The 14,586-nt window shown below is 32.5% G+C and overlaps 2 protein-coding genes across 5 annotated transcripts in view; both read left to right on the top strand.

Moving 5' to 3' along the window:
• Positions 1-14,586, top strand: part of LOC114339689 (uncharacterized) — a 108,148-nt gene that overhangs the window by 49,213 nt on the left and 44,349 nt on the right. The window lies entirely within an intron of this gene.
• LOC126886229 (uncharacterized) overlaps positions 1-14,586 on the top strand; it is a 53,895-nt gene that overhangs the window by 6,347 nt on the left and 32,962 nt on the right. The window contains exon 2 of the mRNA XM_050653093.1: positions 13,503-13,855. Within this exon, the coding sequence (XP_050509050.1) occupies positions 13,503-13,855 (353 nt within the window). The remainder of the gene's footprint in view (positions 1-13,502; positions 13,856-14,586) is intronic.

Genomic DNA, 14,586 nt, shown 5'->3' with positions numbered 1-14,586 from the left:
GCATATTTTTTGGGGGTATATATCTTCGATTCAAGAAGAGACAGGAGAACCGCAAATACACCAAATCAATACTGTTGAGTTAAGCTTTCAAATGGTGTGTAAGTCGTCAGTATCAGATATACACTCGGCTCAGTATAGCGGAAAAACTGAAAAACTAAACTTTGAAAATTTTGGTTTTTCGGCAATTACTCAAAACTTCAAGCTACAAATTGCGCCAATAACTAAGCGTTTGTAGAAGGACTCGAGACGAATCTAACGGTGTATATCTCATATCCGGGAAAATTCGAATTTTTAAGTTATAGGCTTCATAAGTATGATCAAATCTATTATCTAGGGGAAAAACGGTTTTTCAAGCCTAATAATTCCTGTACTAGCTTCAGTTACCATACTTGACCTTAGATGCATCCGATACTACTTGTCAATACGTTTCAAACTAATGTTTAGTGATCAAAATCGGTTAAGTCGTTTAGAAGTTATTAAGCTACAAAAGTATAATCCAATTAACGATTATTCCCGAAATGTTTTATGTAGTTGTAGTGGTTACGACGCTAAATTTGATCTGGCAACGGGCAATCTGAGTTTATTTACCGGCCATCCCAATATTTTTTTTCAATCTATTTCGAATAGAAAAAAAATCTAGTGTACATTCGATGGATACTAGATCATTTGGAAGGTAATGCGACAAAGGCGACCCTTTATAAAGCTTAACGTGTAATCGAGAAACATTGCATTCAACTTCATACATTTAATTTATAAATAACTTTGAAAAACTCCTGATACAAGTATAAAAAACCGCTAAACGCCGTAAAAATGAGTGGCGCATACAATATTCCAGCTACAAAAGATCTGAGATGAATATTAGGTGGCGCGAAAATGTATTTTCATTTTGATGCAGAACAAAATTTTAGTTTTATTTTAAACGATTTTTCCATAATATTTGCTTGAAGTAAACGCGCCACAAAAGAGTTTCAAAATTCAAACTGTATCAAGGTTACCCTTTTGTGGCGCGTTTTACTTCAAATTGAGCAAATATTATGGAAAAATCTTTTAAAATAAAACTAGAATTTTGTTTTGCATCAAAATGAAAATACATTTTCGCGCCACGTAATATTCATATCAGATCTTTTGTAGCTGGAATATTGTATGCGCAACTCATTTTTACGGCGTTTAGCGGTTTTTTATACTTGTATTTCCTATACCTAAATGCCATGTCAAAGTAATAGCTCAAATAATTAAAAAAAAAATTAATTATAAAAATCAATTTTTTCGGCCCGGTTGGACATTATTTTAGGTTCCATGGACCATTGGGAACAAAAAAGGTCTTTTGTAATTTTTTCTAAAGTTGATCGTTTCCGAGTTATACACAATTTAAAACTGAATAAAATCTAAAAATAAGGATTTTCAAGGTTCAAAAACACAAATAAAAATATTATATTTGAAACTACGAAGTACCTAAGTTCAAACCTTATTTTATCAGTTACCTATTAGTAATTTGGGCTTGTTTCTTTTTAAAATATTGTTTTTAGTTGTTAATGCAGCCCAATCGCCCGTCCTCTCATATTACGCTTCATTAACAATTAAAAACCAATGTTTTAGAATAAAACGTGCCAAAATTTCGTGTACAGAGCTGATAGAAGGTTTGAGCTTAAATTAAGGTACTTTGTAATTTCAAAAATTATATATTTTTTACTTGTGTTTTTGAACCTTAAAAATCGTAATGTTTCGTTTTTTTTAGTTTTAAATTGTTTATAACTAGAAAAATTACAAAAAAACCTTTTTTGTTTCCAATGATCCAAAGAACCTAAAATACCCGGGCTGAAAAATTTGATTTTTATAATTTGTTTAATTTTTTTTAATGTAGCAATAACTCCTAAATTGTGGCATTTAGTTATAGGGAATATCACATGAAAAATAATTAATATTTCTTAAGGACTTCAAAACGCAAAAAATATAAAAGCTATTCCATTTCAAATAAGAATGGTTATTATATTTCCAGAAAAACGGAAGATCTGAAAACAATGTAGTTACCACTATAATATCGGCCGCATTAGAAAACCCTTACCCATCAAAATGTATACAAATCGTGTAAGCCGTTTCCGAGATAATTGAGGCTTTCCATACATAAAACTCTGTATAACGAACTTTTGGGGTTTTAACAAACTTAAAGAAAATATTTTGATAGATATGGCAGTTATGGTTGGTGTTTGGTGGTGATAAATGGACTAAGTAATTGGTTTTTATTTCTTTTAATATATTGGTGTGTCTTTCACCTAAAAAAGTACTTATTAATAAATATATAATTAATAAAAAATTATAAAATTGTTTAACTGCAATTTGTAACCGTATATGTTATCAGCATAAAAGTGGAGAGCTACAACCTGGTTGTCTCTGATCCCAAAACAAATTTCCCATCGCTCTTGAAAACAACTTACTCTTATAAGATGTTTATTTACTTCACTTCAGTAATGCCAATTGTTCCTATTAATCATTTTGTTTTTTTTAAGTTTGATTCGTCGCACCATATAATATTCTTCATAAAGTCATTATCTTCTTGGCGTTTGATTGTTTCAGAATCAACAAACTCTATTATTTTATTATAATAATATATGTTTCCTTTAAACAAAAGGAAAGAAATCTTCTTCTTCTTAAAGAAGAAGATGTTTCCTTTAAACTTTTAACTAGGCTGGAAGAATAGGGATAAAATTTATATTTAGAGCTTGCAGAGTGAAATGAAGATGGGCTTCCAATCTATTCAGATTTATTCATAGTCCATGTCTCGGCCACTTATAGCATTGTATGTCTAATAATCGTTTTGTATACCCTTATTTTTGTATTACGCGATATTTCTTTAGCGTTAATTATTTTGTTCCTAGCACCAGAGCATCTATTACTCTTGGCCAGTTTTAACTGGATTTCTGCTTCTTCGTTACATATCTGATCGATAAGTGTACCCAAATACATATATTCCTCTACCCTATCAAATTCTACCTCTGATCCATCCTCTACCTTTAACTTTAAATGTATTATAATGTGTCTTTCTTTTTCCCTCGCAATTTCCATGTACTTGGATTTATTAATATTCACTTTAAATCCTAGAGCTGGCCCGAAATAGTCTTTTTACCTTACTTGCCAATTCTTCTCCACTTCTTGCAGTGAGAACCACATCATCAGCATACGCCAAGTATTTGTGTTCCTTGTAGTAAAGAGTTCCGGACCTATTTATTCCACTATTTCACAATTTTTTCCAGAGCTTTATTGAATAGCAAAGGGGACAATTAATTGGTTTCTTTGACGAACCCCTTTTTTTCACTTTGAATTCTTCTGAGACTGTACCATTGCATTTCACAGCACAAGTGGTTTTTCTAAGTGTCATATTTACTAATCTTATTATTTTTGTTGGTATTTGGAACTCTTTTAGCGTTTCTATTACTTTATTTCTGTCTGTTGTATCGTACGCAGCCTGGTAATCAATAAACAGTATTTGTGCTGTTGTTGATCTTCCCGTACGAAATCCTCCCTTGCCTTAATCTCCACTCTGATCTCTTTTTCAACTGTTTTACTGGTGCACTCTTTGATTGGACTGGAATATGGTGCGGCTGTATTTTCGTTTTGCAACGAAATTAAAAATGGTTATTCATTTTTGATTTGCATGTTTTACATTTGTCAACCACCAGTGTTTTTTAAATCTTTTTTATCTTGGTATGTTTTTCGACATTGCTTCCTTTATAGTTATTGTCCTTTTCAAGAGTTTTTGTTCTATCTTTATACGCATATTAGCACCATCTTGTTTGGCATAGCTTTCCTATATATGCTTTTGGTAACCCTGTACTACCTCAGATTTTTGCAGCTCTTCAAAGTTAAATTTACGTTCAACTTTCTTTTTTAATTTATGCTTTTTAATTATTGCATCGCTCATATTTATTCTAACTTGAAAGTGATCAGAATCTACGTCTGCCCCTCTGCACGTTTTCACATTTGTTATCAAATTGGAGAACTTCGCTTGTATTATTAAGATGTGGTCTATTTTGTTAGTTTCTTTTGATCCTGGAATTTTCCATGTTCCATTACATATGTTTTTTCTCCTCAAATGTGTGCTCATTATTATCATCCTGTTTTCAATTATTGCGAAAGTAATCAATCTTTGTCCATTATCGTTTGTATTCATATGTTTACTCTCGCCCCCTGGTATGCTTTTATATAGGTACGCCTTCTCTTCCAACCTTTGCATTAGCGTCACCCATAATAATTTTGATATTTTGAATGTGCATTTCTTCAGTCAATGGTTCTAGTTGTTCATAAAATTCATGTTTCACCTCTTCTTCTTTTTCTTCTGTGAAAGCGTATATATTTATTAGTGATAACATGTTTTCTTTTCGTTTAACTCTAAATAAAAGCAAGGTTATTCCTCTCCAATTTTTGCACAGTGTGAGGTTGCCCTTTTTTGGAAGCTTAATGTTAGCTTGTTTCCCAAATCCCTCGGATTATGGGGAGCAAAATTTCAGCAGTTAGATGCGGATCAGTTTTAAGTATTTCAGCAGTAATGTTATCGACTCCCGGGGACTTGTTATTTCTTAGAGATTTGATAGCTGTTATTATGAAGCTAGGACAAATAACCCCCGGATAAATTTTCCCGGACCACAATCCCCACAAAAAAATATTCCTGGACAAAAAATCCCCGGACAAATAATCCCCGGACAAAAAATCCCCACAAAAAATCCCGGACAAATAATCCCCACAAATTGTTTTGGACAAAATATCCCCACAAAAAGTCCCGGACAAAAAATTCCCAAGAAATATTTGCTGTCGAATAGTTCTCTAAAATTTTTCCTGAAATATTAACAAATTTCGAACTCCAATTCCATGCTGAAAACTTTATTTGTGTTATATTTTTGTTAAATTTATTTGTTTATACATGACAAAAAGTGTAATTTTTTTCAAAAATCGTGACACGTGCAATTATGACAGCCGTTTAATGCGCATTTTGATAACGCGAGGTTACAACTATTCTTTTCGTCAACATATAAGAAATTTGACCTGACACTGGTGGGATGTCCCTACCGATTTAGTATCATAATAAATAGTTGACGTTACTAATCCCTCAATTGTCTTTGCGACGGGTGGCAATAGTTTTGGAACAGCTACTAGGGCCGTACTTTATATTATTTACAGAACTGAGTCGTTACCTATCAATGCAAATAAATTATTAAAATTAAAATTTCTAGACAATGTATTAAAAATTTTGTTTACTGTAGACGAATTCGTTTAGTCATCTGAAATTAACTTTTTCGATAACCCGGATCGGCCGCGGTCCCGATTAATCCGACTTATCGAGGTTCCACTGTACCTATAACTACATAGATATAAATACGTAATAAATATAATGATATGATATTTAAATTTATATTTATTATTCCAACCCCATTAAAATATTATATCTACTTGAAGACTTGAATTTTTTTTGTTAAGGGGATGGGTACGAACTTTCGGCTTTAAGCCGTTACGTTATTACCGAGGGCCGATAGTCCCTGAAAACTTCTAAAATGTTTATTTTAATTAGCTACAGGGGTGAAAAACTAAGAGAAAATTTAGTGTGATTTTTAATTTCAAATATCTCATTCAAAAGAAACTTTTAATTCATTCCAAGGGACTTTCGGCCCTCGGTAATAAAGTAATTTTTCATTCTGCGTTTAAATTTTTCAAAAATACGTACATATTAATTTTCTCAGGATTCGAAAAAAATGATTACATTTAAAACACATTGAAAATTTTGACAGGCGTCAAAATTTTGCACTTGTTCCTTTCCCCTTAATTTTAGCGAATCCGCTCCTGGAGGGTTTGTTGTTTGTTATTATGATACTAAATCGGTAGGGACATCCCACCAGCGCCAGGCCAGATTTCTTATATTTTGACGCAAAGAATACATACATTTTACTTGAGACCGTTCACATGTCATCGCGCGTTTTAATAACCTAAAACGCGCGTTAGCATGTGAACTGTCTTTAGTAAAATGTATGTAGTTGTAATCGCGCGTTATCAAAACGCACGTTAAGCGCCTGACCTGAAAACGAGGCCTTAGCTCATTCCCCATATCTTCCACGATTTTTGAAAAAACTCACACTCTTTTGTCATGTAAAATTTCAAGTTTTCAGCATGGAATTGGAATACGAAATTTGTTAAAATTTCGGGAAAATTTTTACATAACTATTCGGCAGCAAATATTTCTTGGGGATTTTTTGTCTAGGATTTTTTGTGGGGAGATTTTGTCCAAAAAAATTTGTGGGGATTATTTGTCCGGGATTTTATGTGGGGATTTTCTGTCCGGGGATTATTTGTCCGCGTATTTTTTGTCCGGGGATTTTTTGTCCAGGGATAATTTGTGGGGATTTTTTGTCCGGGAGTATTTGTCCGGGCATTATTTGTCCGGACACCGTTATTATCTCCGTTGCGGAAGGGGCCTCGCAAGATATATGCAAGTCTATATTCGGCCGGTTTTCGGCAATTTCATCTCCGTTAAACCTGGGCGTGCCTAGCATCTCTTGAAAATGCTCTTTCCATCTCTCTACCTGGTCATCTGTTGCAGTTAGTAATTCGCCTGTCTTGGATCTTACAATGTTCAAACAATTGGGCCCAATTTTTGTTAGTCGTCTAGTAATTTGGTATAGCTCTCTAGTTCTGTTGTGTTGTGCAGCTGTTCTGCTTGTTTTGTCAGTTTTTCAGCCCACCTAATTTTGTCTCTTTTTACATTTCTTTTAACTGTTTTATTTATTGTTTGATATTCTTGTTGTCGGTTCGCTCTTCCTTCTACAGTTCTGGTTGCAAGATATCTTTTTTTCGTTGTTTTGTTTCCTCGATAAGGTTCCAGGTTTCATCAGATATCCATTCCTTTCTATCTTTTTCTTTTTTACCCAGTTTATCTTTCAGTGGCGGCCCGTGAGGTAGTGCCATAGAGCCATGGCACTACCTTGCTAACTATCCATAAACATATTTTTTATCTTCAAAACTTAATTCCTATTAATTTTTTTGTGTGTATTTCTTTTGATCTTCATAAATTATATAAAATATGGCAACTATGGGCGCAATACAATCCCTGCCGACAGCGGAGAGTATTCGACAGGAGAATCTCCTTCGCGCCGAAGTCAGTACTGGCACGAGTAAAGAGAGAAAGATTTTACGAGCATTATATGTAAGTGACAGAGAAAGAGCTATTGGACTATTAGTATACCTTAACATTAGAATCTCTGTGCCAGGCACGAGGGTACTTATGAAGCCAGGTCTATTTATTTTGAGTTTCTTTACGTGCTGGTTTGTCGCTTTATTATGTATATTTTCTGTTAAAAAGTTTTTGTATTTATAATTAAACTTTTAGTGCATCATGATCGTGGGTATTTTGATAATATTTTGATTATTTATTAAGTTTAATTTATTAATTGACAATAAAGATTAATATTTTAAAGAAATTTTTGGTGGTTTTTCGCTAGAAAAAAAAACTACAAATGTTATAAGGTGTTGTGGAGCTTTCGAGTTAGCTTTAAGAGGTCACGACGAAAAAGAAAATTCAGAAAATAAAGGCATATTTAAGGAGCTGGTCAATTTTAGCGCCGAATTAGACAACGACTTAAAGGTTCATATTATTCAAAGTACCAGATCTTTCAAAGGTCTACCTTCTCCGGACATTTAGTTGCTTCTAATTTATTTATGTCGGAGAAGTTTTCTGCTTATAAGCATCAGTTCTCCGAATCATTTCTTAATGAACCATGGAGACAATTTTAATTTTTAAGCAAAACTCGGTTTAAAACTGAATTAGAAGTAGATACTGTATTATATATATATATATAAATATATATATATATATATATATATATATATATATATATATATATATATATATATATATATATATATACATCATTCTATCATTGTTGCGTCTGATAACATCCCAATTACATACATTATTGATACCTTCGAATTATTGCGTCCGTATATCGGACGCAATAATGTCAAGCCATAATTTTCGTTGTTCCTGTCGTTTTTCAAGTATCATTGCTACTCTGTAAGTTGACAAAATATTCAAACTTCTCCTTTTTAATTTCAATTTGGCAACATATAATCAGATGACAGATATATTTTATGATTTAAATTTTGTATCAGGACGCAATAATGTTAGCAACCAGTTTATTGTTAGTTCATCGATTTTCCGTGTTGGCGCTAAGATAATATACTACTCCAAGTATACATTTGACAAAGCACGCATATTATTGCTTCCGAAATGTGGCAACTCTGTTATCTATTTTTACTTTAATAGATATACATATTTGAGATCCGTATTGTACGTGGATTTTTAAGAAAATAGTTTTCTTAAAAACAGTTTACTATCAATATGAATCGTGGGAAGCGAATATTAAATGAGTGCCTAAAACAAGGTTATAGAATAGAAATATGCCTTGATGTCATGAACAATTTAACAATTTTATAGACAAAGCTTACAAGAATCATAAATAAAAACAATAATAAATACAATTTACTAAAATTATACAAATCGTCAATATAAATTAAACATAATAAAGTGAAATAAAAATCAGTACCCTAACAATATATTGCAAAATTAAAAAAAAAATTGCAAATTGCGTAATCTACCTTAAGAAATTTAATAAGTTATGCTGCTGCATATGACACTCAAATATACAGTGCGTCCATAAAGTAACGCATAAATTCATTATTTTGTAAACCGGCGTCATTAAGGAAAAATCCCGAAACAGGTCGATTTTTATTTTTAAATTCCGATTTTTTGGCATATATATCATACTAGTGACGTCATCCATCTGGGAATGATGACGTAATCGATGATTTTTTTTAAATGAGAATAGGGGTCATGTGATAGCTCATTTGAAAGGGTATTCAATTCTCTATTCACTAATATAAACATTAACATATTTATTTATACAGGGTGTTCAAAAAACATTTTTTTAATTAAAATAATTGAGACAAAAAGAAGAATGTATGTAATTTATTTAATTCAAAATACGTTTTACTGTTGTCAGAAAACAGGAAAACATGTTTATTTGACAAATAAATATTGTTTTTCGCTTAAATTCAATGTTAAAGCTGCCACCCACCTGTCTCTTGGCAGTTTGAACATTTCGTTTAAACGAAAATCAAATGTTTATTTGTCAAATAAAATTTTTTTCTCTTTACTGACAGTAGTAAAATGCATTTTGATTTAAAATAAATTACATATATTCTTCTTTTTGTCTCACTTATTTTAATTAAAAAAATGTTTTTTGAACACTCTGTATAAATAATTATGTTATTGTTTATATTATTGGATATAGAATTAAATACCCTTTCAAATGAGCTATCACATGACCCCTATTCCCATTTAAAAAAATCATCGATTACGTCATCACGCCCAGATGCATGACGTCACGAGGATAATATATATGCCAAAAAATCGTAATTTAAAAATAAAAATCGACCTGTTTCGGGATTTTTCCTCAAAGTCGCCGGTTTACGAAATAACGAATTTATGCCTTACTTTATGGACGCACTGTAGATTAAGATTCTACTTATACATAAGAATACTGTAATTTCTTAGTTATTGGTTAAGAAACTCTGCTATTGAATAATATTGGTCTTTCAGATAAATAGGCTTTTGTCATTTTAAGTTGCAGAGGGAGATGGTTGTATAGTTTTCTTGCAGAATATAATATAGATTTCTTTACTAACTCACTGGACGGGATCGGTAAATAGATGTCAAAGGTAGAATTTCTGGTGGAATAGTCATGTCTAGGTCTTGCTGGAAAGACATGTAGATGTTTACGAATTAAACAAACAGTTTCTAAAATATATAAAGAAGGTAGTGTTAGAATCCTGTGACCTTTGAAGTAGCTTCTGCAATGTGTTGTTCTTCTGAGGCCAAACAGATATCTTATTGCTCTTTTTTGTAATTTCAAAACAACATCGGATTGGGCAGCTGTACCAGAACCCCAAAAAGGCAGACCATATCGAAGATGGGACTCGAACAATGAAAAGTATGTTATTTTGGAAGAGGCTAAATTCATTTCCTTCGAAACAGATCTTATTGCAAAGCAAGCTGAGGATAGTTTCTTGCTTAACACATCGATATGAAGGGACCATTTAAGGTTGCTATCTAAAAAAATACCAAGAAACTTTACAGAATCGACGATACTGATCTGGCTGTTATAAAGAGGTAAGGGTTGAAGAGTTCCTTTATAGGATAATGCTACTAATCTACGTTAAAAGAGGGTAAATTAGAATCGGACCAGGATTTTATTGTGAGTAGATCAGAAGTTATAGTAGCATGAAGAGTTGCGATATTTGAGTTGCTCCAAGTGATACTGGTATCGTCAGCAAAAAGAAAAACTTTTCCATCGTTTTTTAAACTAGTGATATCATTAGTAAAGATAAGGAAAAGTAGAGGACCCAATAATGAACCTTGTGAACCACATACAACATTTTTGAGACTAGAGTCTGTATCATTTGCTCTAACTCGTTGTTTCCTATTATCCAAGTAAGATTGAAACCAGTTCAAAGAAATACCTTGAATTCCATAGAAATCTAGTTTTTTTTATCAAAATGTCGTGATTTACACGATCAAAAGCTTTGATATAATCACAAAAAAACAGTGGCAGTGTGCAGATTATTGTTTAATGCTTGATAAACCTCATGTAGTACAGAAAACATGGCATCGATGGTACATTTATTATTTAAAAAGCCGAACTGATTTTGTGATAAAATCTTGTTATCAACGAGAAAGGAAATAAGTCGGGCTTTTATGAATCTCTCAATAATTTTGGAGAGTACCGGTAGTAATGCAATAGGTCTATAATTGCAGGCAGTAGATTTTTCACCATCCTTATGAAGAGGAATAATGATGGCCGTCTTTAGGCACTCTGGAAATTTACCTTTCTCAAAAGAATTATTAATTAGAGATATGAGGACTCCAAACACATTGTCTGGGAGATTTGAGAAAATTTTTATGGATAGTCCATCGGTACTACAGGAAGAGTTGCTTTTGATACTATTGATTGTTTGGATCAGGCCAGATTTATCAACCGGTCTTATAAAGAATGAATTCGAAACCTTTCTTGAATTAGGGAGATAGGAAATGGGATCTTGTTGTGACACAATAGTTGATGTTATATTTTTACTCACATTAACAAAGTATTCATTTAAATTTTTTTGTGTCTGGAAGGGAAAATGTTTGAGTTGTGTGAGTTTTATTTCGAAGATCGTTTATTATGGACCAAGTTTCTTTTGCAACACTTTTAGAGCTTCTGAGACGATTTTGATAGTAAAATTTTTTAGCTGATTTTATAAGTTTTAAATAGATTGCCCTGTACTTGGTGATATATTCAGTAACAGAGACGTTGGTAGTAAATTTCTTGATGTAGACTAGTGAACGCATATTTTTGGCTGATATGCGGACACCTTTGGTAGTCCAGGGTTTTCGATGTTTTGGCTTAATTGTGATTAAAGGAAATGCTTTATTGAAGAAACAGACAAGCTTTTTCAACCAATCACTGAAATTATAATTGACGTCCATAGAAGGAAAATGCCACTCAGAAGTTAAGCATAAATTTTGGAATTTAAGAAAGTTCCGACCGGAAAAAATCCTGCTTAACGTCGAGTTTTCGAGGAGGACTTGCTAAAGATGTTATAAACTTCGTATAAACCGCTTCATGATCAGATAGTCCCGCATTAACAGTTGTAGCGCAGACATCACGGGGTGAGAAATCTGAGACAATATAATCAATTATGGTAGATGAAGTTTTTGTAATTCTTGTAGGAGAATTAATGTGCATTGATAGACCATGTGATTCAAATATGTTGACCAGGGATATTTGTGTAGCACAAGTAGCAGGATAATTAATATTAAAGTCACCGCATTGAATTTTTCTGCTTTTATGAGGCAGGTCATCTAACAAATTTAGCAGGTTCTGAAATAATAGTTCCACGGAAGAGTCAGGTGATCTATAAATGCAAATAATATAAAGATTAAGGTTCTTACTGTAAACTAAGGAAAACTCAAAGAATGCTTCACTTAATAAAAAGTCATATTTTGTTACCAGAGAAAAATCATTATTTGTAGAAAGAATTTGGGTGCCTCCATGAGCTGAACTTAGACGGTCATACCTAGCAATAGTGGAATATTTTTCTACAAAAAAAGGCTCGTTGACTTCAAGCCAGTGCTCAGTAACCGCAACTATCGATGGAAACCCTAATTCCTCTAGAAACAGAAATAATTCATCAGTTTTATATCTTATAGAACGAATATTAATCAGAACAATGCTAAATTTGTTATCACTAAAATTATTTGAGGATTCCAGTCCCCCAGAACACGTCGTGATGTTTAAAAATTTCGTCTTGGAGAGGCAGCGGAATAGTAGTTTCGGTGGCATTCCCTTGATTTTTGCAGGTGAATAATTCTTTCCGAAGTTAGAAAAGACCTAAAAGCAGCAAGATCAGCGTCTACCTCATCTGCACCAATTCCATAAGCATTATTAAAATCTAGAAGAATTTTTCATAGATCTTCACTCTTTGTAGGAAGTCCTTCGGAAGCCAGAAACAGTTTAACACTTGTGTTGGTATACCCATCATAAAATACTAATGCAGGTTGGTCGTGTAGAAAAGCAAGATGAAGTTTAATGGCCTTTAAGATATCCGGTTCCCTTAATCTGGCTAACAGATATCGACTATTAGAGTTATTGGTTAATCTAACTCTTGGTGAGGTCAATGGATCCAGATTAGTAGATGGTTCTAAAGTATCTTTCTTAGTGAAATTAATATGGGTATGGAACGGATTCTTGGTTTTGCAAATTTCGATGGCCTGTTTGTCTGTATGTATGTTTGTGCTCTGAACTTCATCTTTGTTGTTGCATAAACTGCTATTTGAATTTTCCAGGCTAATACCTCTTCTGATATTCTTCGGATTTTTATGTGACCCAGATGAAAGCGTTGGTTCGAAATATGAAGATTCGATAGACCATTTAATGTTTACACCAGGTGGCCAAATGCCCTTATTAAGTAATAGGTTAATAGATGTTCTAGATTTTATACCTATTTTGAATGAAGAACCAGTTGTTGTGTCAGCGTCTTTAAGGAGGATATAACGTCTTATATATATTCCTTGACACCTAGCTTCTCTTTAATATAGTGAACCACTTGTATAGGGGTGTATATTGGGCTTAAGTTACTAATAACTACAAAGTGACACTTATCTTCTGTAATTTTTGACTTTTGCTCTGGACTTTCTTCGAAATGTTGCGGCTCTTCAGTTTGGGTACTTGAGGTGGCATAACATGTATTTTTCTTCAATACCTCTTTTTTCGTTGTTATGGTAGATAGACTTTTGATTAGATTGCTCATTTGATTCGATATTTCATTGATGTTTGAAGAGAGCCTTTCTGGGTCATACATCCTGTGTTCATCGAAGTTCCTAACGCCTCCCAGATGATGTTTACCCAACAGCTAAAATCTCCAAGCTGTTGATGGTTATGGAAAAAGGCGGAGCAGACCAATACAAAGAAAAATCTATAGATGACATAGGAGATGACAATACGGAAGAAAATCTTCTGGAACTTAATTATCATGACAGTGATGAGGGTGAAAATGATATGTTGGATGATTTAGTAAATAGCAAGGGTACCGAAATGTCGACCAGTAATAGCAATGCAGATAATACACTAATTAAAACAATTGCACCCAAATTAAAAAAGAAAATTATTAGGAAAGTCGTCCCGTGGACTAAAGAACAGAAGGAAGTAACATTAAAGTACTTTAAAAATCATATTAAAGTAAAGAAAGCCCATAAAAGACTAGAGTGTGATGAGTTTAAGTAAAAGTTTAAAAAAATAATATACAACAAAGATTGGTTAAAAATCAAAATTTTTATACAAAATGCATATAAAGACAAGTAAGAAAATAATTAAAATCTGCTTTAGTATTTTTTTAGTATTTCCTTAAATGGTGGAGTTGAGTTTAATATTGTATATCATTTGGTTTCTAAGACATCCCAGGGGGTGATTTTATATGTGGTCATGTTTCATTTTTTTATGGCTATTTATTTAAAATCCTTAGTTTAGCTTCAGGTTAGGTATGGTAGAATGAAAGAACCTCATTTAAATTACTTTATCTTCTGTTCATAATTATACCTACAATCTGATTACTGCTTATCAAATAAATTATTAAATTGTTCCTGTTTTTAAATATGTTCAGAAAAAAAGTTTAGGTCTATTTATGCATTTTATTTTTGTATTGTTAATGTTCACAACAAGAAGTACCTATGTATATACCTAAATATATATATAAATTTTGTTACGCTATGAGAGCATTTCTATCAAATTTTTTTCCCATAGATGAATAGCCGTTCTCCCTTTCCGAAGCATGGAATTTTACTGCCTTATATATTTTTGTCTTTTTTCTGTATAATTCGAAAAATTCAGAATAATTTATTACACAAATGATTCTGTTAACACAATTTTCAGTTTATCTCTAGATGCAATTATTAATTGTTTTCGGTTGCACTTGCTTCCATGCACTTACGGTCCAAATTAAGAAGTTGGTAAT

This window comes from Diabrotica virgifera, chromosome 6 (assembly GCF_917563875.1).
Source record: "Diabrotica virgifera virgifera chromosome 6, PGI_DIABVI_V3a".
NCBI classification, from domain to species: Eukaryota; Metazoa; Arthropoda; class Insecta; order Coleoptera; family Chrysomelidae; genus Diabrotica; species Diabrotica virgifera.
The sequence above is the reverse complement of the archived record's forward strand: the minus strand, read 5'-3'. Positions and strand labels throughout refer to the sequence as shown.